The sequence below is a fragment of the Sinocyclocheilus grahami genome, unplaced genomic scaffold (genome assembly GCF_001515645.1).
Source record: "Sinocyclocheilus grahami isolate Dianchi unplaced genomic scaffold, SAMN03320097.WGS_v1.1 scaffold1870.1, whole genome shotgun sequence".
NCBI lineage: Eukaryota > Metazoa > Chordata > Actinopteri > Cypriniformes > Cyprinidae > Sinocyclocheilus > Sinocyclocheilus grahami.
In genome coordinates, this window is record NW_015507049.1 from 76,144 (window position 1) to 85,710 (window position 9,567).

Genomic DNA, 9,567 nt, shown 5'->3' on the forward strand with positions numbered 1-9,567 from the left:
AAATAAAATGGCTACTACATGAACTCCATTGGTTTTGTGAAAGAAATGCCAAATTTGTCAACACCGTCAGATGTCACCACCATAAGATTTTGTGTTCCAGTGATATATCAAAATACTTAAATGTGACTCTTGAATAAAAGCTTTATAAACAATAACATACTCACTGTTTGTTGTTTGTTTTAATACAGTAATTGACTGATTCAATGTATTTGATAGTTAAAATTACTACAAATTCAGGTTTTCATCACCTCCGTCAGATATATCAATTAACTCCCTCAGTTCTGTCACCTCCGTCAGCTGAATATTTTGATAATATTTCATTATGATATTTTATATTTGTTGTGGAATTATTGGTCTCATGTGAAAGTGTAATCTGTCTGCTAACACCAGAATGTGTTTTGAAATGTTAAAAACATCTTGAATGCTGTTAAAGATAAAGCTGAAATTATATTACACAGTCCAAGCTAAAAAAAAAGCACATTTTGTTAAAAAAGAGAAAAGTTGGGAGGTTGTATCAAAGCATAGCTCAGTAGCTTAGTACATATAAGATACATAAATGTAGTTTCATTTCTACGAGTACAAGGTTTTATTTTTTCAATTTTGCACCCTGTTTTGTCCCACTTCTCAAGAATGACAACACACCCTGAAACATATAAAGAGGCTGAACAAAAACAAGCTGCCCAGTCTCCCTCTGTCCGACACTACAGGAGAGTTTTCAGGGAGTACAAAGAGCACAGTCATTATTTACTGTACTCCCTGTCTCTTTCGTAACCATTAGGCGAATAAGAATAAATATAAAGTGCGTGTGTTTGTGTGTGCGTTTGTGTGGGGTGTCCTGGTATTCCTTACGTTATAGGGACAAAACGTTACCACAAGTATAGTAATACCAATAAATTCTGACTTCCTGAGGACATTTTAGGTCTCCATGAGGGAAAGTTGAAGATGAAGAAAAAATGGTCTGTTTTATTGAGATGCACCTGTATATATATATATATATATATATATTTAAATTAACGTTATTTTGAAAAATCACATACACATTTAAAATTACAAGCAGTATCGGTATCGTTAAAATTGTAACAAAAAGTATCGGTATCGCATGAAAAATATGTGGTATTGCCCATCCCTAGTTCTTTCCCCCGTCAGTCAGGCGACGTGCATGATGGGATGCAGAGGAAGCTGAAATTAACGTTATTTTGAAAAATCACATACACATTTAAAATTACAAGCAGTATCGGTATCGTTAAAATTGTAACAAAAAGTATCGGTATCGCATGAAAAATATGTGGTATTGCCCATCCCTAGTTCTTTCCCCCGTCAGTCAGGCGACGTGCATGATGGGATGCAGAGGAAGCTGAAGTGCATCAGTGATGTGGAGCTGGGAAGCGTGGCTTTCTGAGCTCAGGATGAAGAGACAGCACTGCACACGAATCAGCGACATGACATCAGTGTCACTGTTTAGTCGTTTGGAAATAGAGACACTTTAATAAGAGAGAAAGAGGCTTGTTAAAATCCATTTGAGAAGAGTTCTTCATTCCCGACTACAGGTGCAACACAATAAATCAAGACTATTAAACCTAACTGTAATTCATGATTTCTTGAGTAAAATGCTCAGTTTCATCTCAGGATGTTACAATGAGTTTGCCTTTATGCACAGTGAGCAACCATCTCTATAATGGCAAACAGCTGGTGACTAGAGCAATACATCTAGATTTGTCATGATGAATAATAATGTCTGCAGAAAACCGTTTCGCTCATAAACATGAGTGCAGTGGAGAGATTTATTTTATTTGCATCCAAAGAGAGAAGAGCATTTGAAGAACTCCTGTTCCATGATGTTAATGTTTGTAGACCATTATGTTTATATACGGTTTTTCATTCGAATGCTTGTTTCATAAGCCTTTTCAACATTATGACCCAGTCTGCAGAAGCAAAACTGAAAGTTCAGCATCCGCTGCAATTGCACACAGCTCATGTTTATTCATCATGGCGTGAAAAAGTGCATTTCTCTGGATTGTGTGGCGTGTAAGAGTACGTCAGCGCTCCAGCTGAACCTATAATCAGCCTCACACACTCAGAAGAGCACTTGAAGCCAGGGTTCCTCTGATGCAGTGCTGGAGGCAGAGGGTTCGACTAACACTGCTTGTGCTTTCCTGAATTCAGTTTAGCAGGACTCTGGAGAAGCTTTTTTCAGACAGATGGTATGTTAGGACATGTACGTTCCTACAGGCTCAAATGAATTAACAACAGACATGAAATACATTCTAAATGAGCTTTATTGGAATCCACCAATCATGCAAAACTTCAATCAACTTCCATTTTCCCATCTAAAACACAATCCCATCTGTTCTAAAACATCTGCCTCCGAAACCCCAACACAATCCAACGTGCGTCTGACTCTCTAAACTCTCTCCAGTTAAACACGACATGCAAAGCTGTGATTCACCTACATACGCTTCTGTTCACTACACTAACAGGAATGATTAGTAAAGATAAGCGGCATCTAGTCGGTGCAGAGGATGGCGACTCCGCGCTCGTAGAAGTGATGCGGGTCTTCTTTGGTGGCGATGTCGAAGTCGACGGTGAAGATGAGGTCGGAGCGTGTGAAGTTCAGATACACGGGCAGCGTGACCTGCAGAGAACACGGAGAGAAAGACTGTGAATCAGGAAGGAAAGCAGAAGATCAGAGCAGCGTTCAGGGTTCAGACTGACCATGCTCCTCTTCTCGGTGTTGCTCTGCTTCATCCAGTGCAGCTGCGTCAGCGGCAGTTCAGTGGAGATGCTGGTGGACAGAGAGAGCTTGTTGTTGGCGCAGGTGGCCCCCTGCAGCTTCAGACCTGCGCACAGACAGACAGACAGAACGCTCTGAGACCCAGCAGACACTGACACGCTCCTCATCTCTCTCTCGCGCCGCTCTCACCTCTGATGCCGAAGCTGCAGGCGTCCAGCGCCGCTCCCTGCGCAGACGTCACGTTCACCTCCAGACACAGCTCCTCCAGAGACCAGCTGTTGACCTGAGCCACGTACTGACGCGTGGCTGTGATGTAGGCCTCCGGCACGAACAGACCGCCCAGGTTCACATGGATGTTCTGCAGGAGAACAACAGCCAGTTCAACACTTAGAGAGCTGGAGAGGAGACCACGCCGTCCTGCGAGTTTTCTGCAGCACTTTATTCAATCCAGAATGAGTCCGAGCAGCTTCACAGTGATAAGGAACACCGCACCCAACTGCGTTTCAAAAACCATGTTTTAATTGCGATCATGATTTCTGCTTCTCTTGATTTATTAAGCTTAACTGTCTGCAATAGTTGCCTGCTGACTATTAATCCTGAAACATTTAATTTGGCATGTGCATGATGGAACTTGGATGGAACTGAGTGAAATATTCAGAAAGGAATCAGTCCAGTCTGACCCGTGTTGCAGGCTGGAATTAAACCACATCACGCTGGTTTCTCAAGGTTTCTTCCCCATTTCTGTCACCGATGGAGTTTTGGTTTCTTGCTGCTGTCACCTTTGGCTTGCTTAGTTGGGGACGCTCAGTAACCAAGCTCTTTATAGATTACCCAACCTCATCATTGTTGGCCTTTACACAGTTATTAAACTGCTCTGAATCAGCAATGAACTGATTTCAACTGAATGACTTTTTAGAGCTGCTTTACAGCAGAATTGAACTTTGTTTGCATCACTGAATCACTATTTTCTTGTTTATCACTGTAAAGCTGCTTTGAAACAATCTGTACTGTATAAAGCGCTCTAGAAATAAAGGTGACTTGACTTTGGTAACAAGCTTTCTTGGTTGAGTTTAAATCCTCCATTCAGAGCTTTCCTCTTAAACCGAAACTTCCAGCCCAGTGGTTTACTTAATCTTCCCAACCTGGCAACCACTCACACACTCTCTATGATCTGAAAAATCATGTTAAGTTGGAGTTTAGCGATCTCTATTGAGCTAGTGATAATCGTGTAATACAGCCAGTCTGTTAGCTGTGACTAAAGCATGCGAGTCGATGTTCTCGATCTGTGCCGAGGCTCAGTCCGGTCTGATGTGTGTGTTTTTGACACCTTGAGCTCTTTAGCGCCGCCGCTGGCCGCTCCCTGTGAGATCTGCTGCAGCTGCTTGATCCGCTCGCTGAAGTCTGCCACCCACTGGATGACGGTCATGGCTGCGGGGACGGTGTAGCGGCTCCAGCTGCGGGGCAGGATGCCTGCGGAGCACAGCACAGCGCTTCAGTGACCCGGCGCACACAGACACTGATCTGAAGGGTCAGAGGTCACTCCGCTGACTCACCTTTGACCAGGTCGTTGATGAGCGTGCGCAGGTCGTTGGTCTGCTTCTTCTTGCCCTCGCACACATGCACCACATCGGTGAGATCCTGACGCACGTCCTGCAGCATCCGCGAGCCCATCTTCACCTCGCGCTCGAAGAACCGGAACAGAGGATCCTGGGAAGAACAGACGCTTTCAGGAAGTCAACAACAAAACACGGAGCGTTTGATCAGACACAATCTGAGCTGCCATCGGGGGCACCTTTGCAACACAACTTCTAAATCCTGATTAATCACATGAAATGAAACAATGTGTTCTTCACATTCTCTTAGAAAAGCGCCATTTAAAACATTAGAAAATGAACTGTAACAGTGTTTCTCAAAGTCTGTGAAGCATGAATGAACTGATCATCTGACATCATGGTCGAGTGCACCTGCAGGCCGTACCTTGATGTTCTCCACGGTGCGTTTGAGCGGGCTCACAGACTCCGGGATCAGCTGCAGCCAGTTACGAGCCGTGGTGTGAAGCGTCCTCATCCAGGCCGGCTGCGCGTCAGACGAGGACGTGCTGCGCTGCTTCTTCTCCGTCTCGTACGCCAGATCGTCCTCATCCTCCAACATCTGCATTTTCAGCAGCTTCCCCATCATGTCAATGCCTGAGCGGGAGGAAGGAGCGGCCGCGGGAGCAGGAAGTGAGGTACGGGAGGGAGACACCCACAGGAAGTGAAGGAGGGAGATCAAATTAACAGCTGGACAAAACTTGGAACGTTCAGGCATTGTGTTAATAAGGAGGTTCAAAAAGAGTTACTGGAAGGCTTGCCACGGTCTGATCCGGCTAACACTTGGTGCAAATCAGGAAAACTTTCTGAATGAAGCCGGACTGAATGGAACTTAATTACGTGTAATCGCCTGATGAAGAGTTTCAGTGGTGGACAATTTAATCTGATGCAATTTTTTACTTTTCATTTATAGTTAAAATATCCAATTCAAATAAAACCGCCAGTCAGATGACCCCAAAGCACCACCTGGCGTTCAGTGCACTGAAGTAAAGTGAAAGCGGTGCACCGTGGCAAGTCCAGCGTCTGTTGATCACGAGCGCATCGCTGAGGATGACATGCGTTTGAGCAGGACTGAACTGAAGTGTGAGGAGAAACATGACGCAGGGCTGGTGACATGACGGCAGTGAAATACAGCTACTGGAGGCTGAGGAGACAGAAGGACACCCGCTCCGCTGCGTGCAGCGCTAACGGCTCTAGCACACGCAGCCGAGGAGGCGTGCTCTGATGACGAAAGCCTGTGAAACTGACAGTGACCTCGAGACAGACAGACAGAGAGGAGGCGAGAAGGGTCAGAGTTCAGGAGTAAACACCGTCCTCATGACAGCCCCACAGACGCTCGTACCCTGAGTAGTGAGCAGGACCTTCTCCGCGTTACTCGGCAGACCCAGCCATGATGGAGTCTGAGTGTCCGGCAGCAACTCCACCCAGTGAATGAACTCCTCACGCCTGCACCACAGAAACACAGACACATCTTACAAACACTGCCTTATAACGTGCTTTATCCAGTACCAAGCGTTTCAGCTTCACAGGTTAATGGATCAAAATTCACCAATTATGAAAATATTGTTCCAGCTAAGTAATGAGTGAATCACATGCAGGGCGACTCTGTATAGACTTCTGTCTGAACTGCATTCACAACAGACAATGGATCTTTCTTGCTTGTGAAATTTGACTGTGATCGCATTTTAGTTGCTCTAGCTTTTAACTTCTTTATTTCACCACTGTCTGTAAAGCAGAGCACGACACCAACAGAACACACAGAAACATGATTAAACTGAAAGGTCTGCGCTGACCGGATCCCGTCGGGCATCTTGATGTCCTTGTGTCCGTCCACTTTGAGCGCCAGCTTGAACTCGCTGTCGAAGCTGCTGGTGGTGAAGAGACGCTCCAGGAAGGTGTTGAGCAGCCGCTGGTCGAACTCGTTGTCGATGCGTCCTCCGTAGATGGACTGGGCCATCAGCGTCCTCAGCGCCGCCCACGGGATCTTATCCGGAGAGATGTTCTGCCGGCCCTGCGGAGAACGACAGGCACTCAGTGCCTCACACACAGATACCGATACAGCACAACAGACATGAGGAACAGACTCGAACCTTCGCTGTATCGTCCAGCCAGGTGTCCACCGTGTCGCAGGCCGAGCGCAGATCCGACTCTCCGAACTCGTACTTCTTAGACCAGCCCAGCGGGGCGTAACGCAGGCGCTCCTGGATGACGGCGTGGAACCAGGCCAGGAGGAAGTACAAGCGAGCTCTTTCGTTTGGAGACTGAGAGAAGAGACCGACGGCAGGTGTGAGCAAACAACAACAAACAAACTAAGAGGAGATTCTGAAGTGAACATCTGGCAACATTCAGAAAAAATGCTGCTGATTTAGATTCATCTGAAGAAGCTCACAGACAACCGCAAACACTGACAGAAGACCGTATATCATTATACTCTCACCACGCATCACAAAATGCACATTTTTATCAAAGTGATTTCTGAAATATAACGGTCCTTATGACAATGTCCCGTCACAAATGTGCTATGTTTCGCAGGTCACACAAATAAAGTAAATATGCATCTGATTGAGTGCACTGGAGATCATCTGCAGCGGCTGCACTCACCTTACACATGCGCGCCACAGGAATACTGCTGAACGTGCGCAGCATATTAGCCTTCATCCCGGGAGGAGGCTCGAACACAAAGATACGTCCGGCCCGCAGCAGGTTCACAGGGACCTGAGGGAGATACGGTCAACATCAGACGACTCATTCCTCATGACAGCACACGGTGAGCACAGGAAGTGATGCGTGACCTTGGGGTTGATCTCCATGGTGAGGAAGAGCCGGAAGCAGGCATGCGGCTGCATGGAGTGAAGCTTCTTCTCCAGCTGCATCAGCCAACCGGGAGCCAGATGAACGTTCTCCAGCATCACCCACCTGACACACAAACACACGTCAGATCACGTGACCAGCAGACCTGACCAATCAGGAGTGAGAAGGGTCAGCTGATCTCCTCTCACCTGCCGGACTTCACCGCTGTGTTGATGTCTCTGTCGGCTTTATTGAAGCCTTCGGCAGAACCTGAAGATGGACCACATGTGTGTTACTTCACTAGTTTAACAGGGACTATCCAGAAAGACACTACAGCACAGCACTGAGCAGCAGACTCTCTCTCTATCATTTATACTTCCAGCTGGTAGCTGATTTGCAGAAACTGTCACTGGTTAGGCTTTTACGAAGAACCTAGTAAATACAACCAACTAACAATCTGAAATTTAAAACAGAAAAAATACAATGGAATCAGCTTAAGCCAGTTTTTTTTTTTATAGCATATATTGATTTTTTTTTTTTACACTTTTATGAGTTTTTCTAGACTGTCTAGATGGTTGTGGTCAGTGTTGGGGAAAATTACTTCTAAAAGTAACACATTATGATATTGTGTTATTCCATGAAAAAGTAGCTAATTGCGTTACTTAGTTACTTTTTACGGGAAGTAATGCATTACGTTTCTTTGGTGTTACTTTTTGTCACCTGGGCTGTGTTTGGTCATTTGTTTTTAACAAACAACCCAAACGTTATATTTTTGGCAACTGTAAAGACCCTTTCACACCAAAAGTGAAATGAATAATCCTCAGGCTGAAGGAATAGCCTCTGCACTTACTCCCGATTTCTCTCAACGCAGGGTCAGTGAACCTTACACATGCGCGCCACAGGAATACTGCTGAACGTGCGCAGCATATTAGCCTTCATCCCGGGAGGAGGCTCGAACACAAAGATACGTCCGGCCCGCAGCAGGTTCACAGGGACCTGAGGGAGATACGGTCAACATCAGACGACTCATTCCTCATGACAGCACACAGTGAGCACAGGAAGTGATGCGTGACCTTGGGGTTGATCTCCATGGTGAGGAAGAGCCGGAAGCAGGCATGCGGCTGCATGGAGTGAAGCTTCTTCTCCAGCTGCATCAGCCAACCGGGAGCCAGATGAACGTTCTCCAGCATCACCCACCTGACACACAAACACACGTCAGATCACGTGACCAGCAGACCTGACCAATCAGGAGTGAGAAGGGTCAGCTGATCTCCTCTCACCTGCCGGACTTCACCGCTGTGTTGATGTCTCTGTCGGCTTTATTGAAGCCTTCGGCAGAACCTGAAGATGGACATGTGTTACTTCACTAGTTTAACAGGGACCATACAGAAAGACACTACAGCACAGCACTGGTGGCTTTTACTAAGAACCTAATAAACACAACCAACAAACAATCTGAAACTTAAAACACAGAAAAACTGCAATTGATTCAGCTTAAACCAGATTTTTAATAGCATATTGAATTTTTTTGAGTTTTTCTTGACCGTCTAGATGGTTGTGGACAGTGCTGGGGAAAGTCACTTTAAAAAGTAATGCATTATGATATTGTGTTACTCCATGAAAAAAGTAACTAACTGCGTTACTTTATATGGAAAGTAATTAGTGCTGGGCAACTAGGGTTTGTTCCTTTTAACCGGTTAACCGTTAACCGACCGTGAAGAATTTTGACCGAGTAATACAATCAGTTAAACGGTTTAAAAAGTTTAGTTTTTTTTCTTTAAAATAGTAATTTATCAATATTTAAAAAGGTTTGCTGAATGGTTGAAATACGCTATGCGTATTAAAAAAAAAAGTGTTTTTTTAAAGAGGAAAAAAAAAAACGTCACATTTTATTATTTCATTCAGAAATAGGCCTAATGCCGACACGAAATGTTTACAAACATTATAATAAACACTGTAAATATAGCTAGGCTATTTTAGTTCCCCTCACTCCACAACAAAGCCTTTCAATTAACAGCATTTAGAAAAGAACAAGAATGAAAAAGATAAGAAGCTACAGCAATAGAAATGACAAGCCAAAACGAATTAATTTAGGCTAAAACGAAACTGAAACCAACGTTGCGTCTCTCATTCCACACAAAATCAAATGTTTCCGTATTCGCGATGTATTTGAATGGCAAATTATGATTTATCATGTAGCCTAACTACTTCACTGGCGTTCCAATATCCACGTAAAACAAAATGGTTTGCATAAATCATTCACGGCGGTACCGTGATGACACTTAACGGCACAGATTTTGCCGGCGCAATCACTTGAGGTTTTTCCTTCTAACAGTGGAAGCAACTACTCCTTTTAGTCCTAAAGATAATCGGAATTGTAAAAGGTTTGCCTTTATTTGTGTACATTCACAATAAAAAAAAAATCTTTGTGCTTTTGTAAAATAAGCCTAAAGAAAA

The 9,567-nt window shown here is 44.7% G+C and overlaps 1 protein-coding gene across 1 annotated transcript in view; it reads right to left on the reverse strand.

Annotated features, from left to right (window-relative positions):
* Positions 1-2,258: 2,258 nt before the first annotated feature.
* The window catches only part of LOC107573118 (cytoplasmic dynein 1 heavy chain 1), a gene marked incomplete at its 5' end in the record, with an annotated part of 48,040 nt that continues 40,731 nt past the window's right edge, over positions 2,259-9,567 (reverse strand). Inside the window, 12 exon segments of the mRNA XM_016259569.1 lie at positions 2,259-2,632; positions 2,713-2,837; positions 2,921-3,089; positions 4,059-4,201; positions 4,285-4,438; positions 4,709-4,917; positions 5,663-5,766; positions 6,114-6,331; positions 6,411-6,581; positions 7,993-8,106; positions 8,184-8,307; positions 8,391-8,451. Of these exon segments, the coding sequence (XP_016115055.1) occupies positions 2,504-2,632; positions 2,713-2,837; positions 2,921-3,089; positions 4,059-4,201; positions 4,285-4,438; positions 4,709-4,917; positions 5,663-5,766; positions 6,114-6,331; positions 6,411-6,581; positions 7,993-8,106; positions 8,184-8,307; positions 8,391-8,451 (1,721 nt within the window).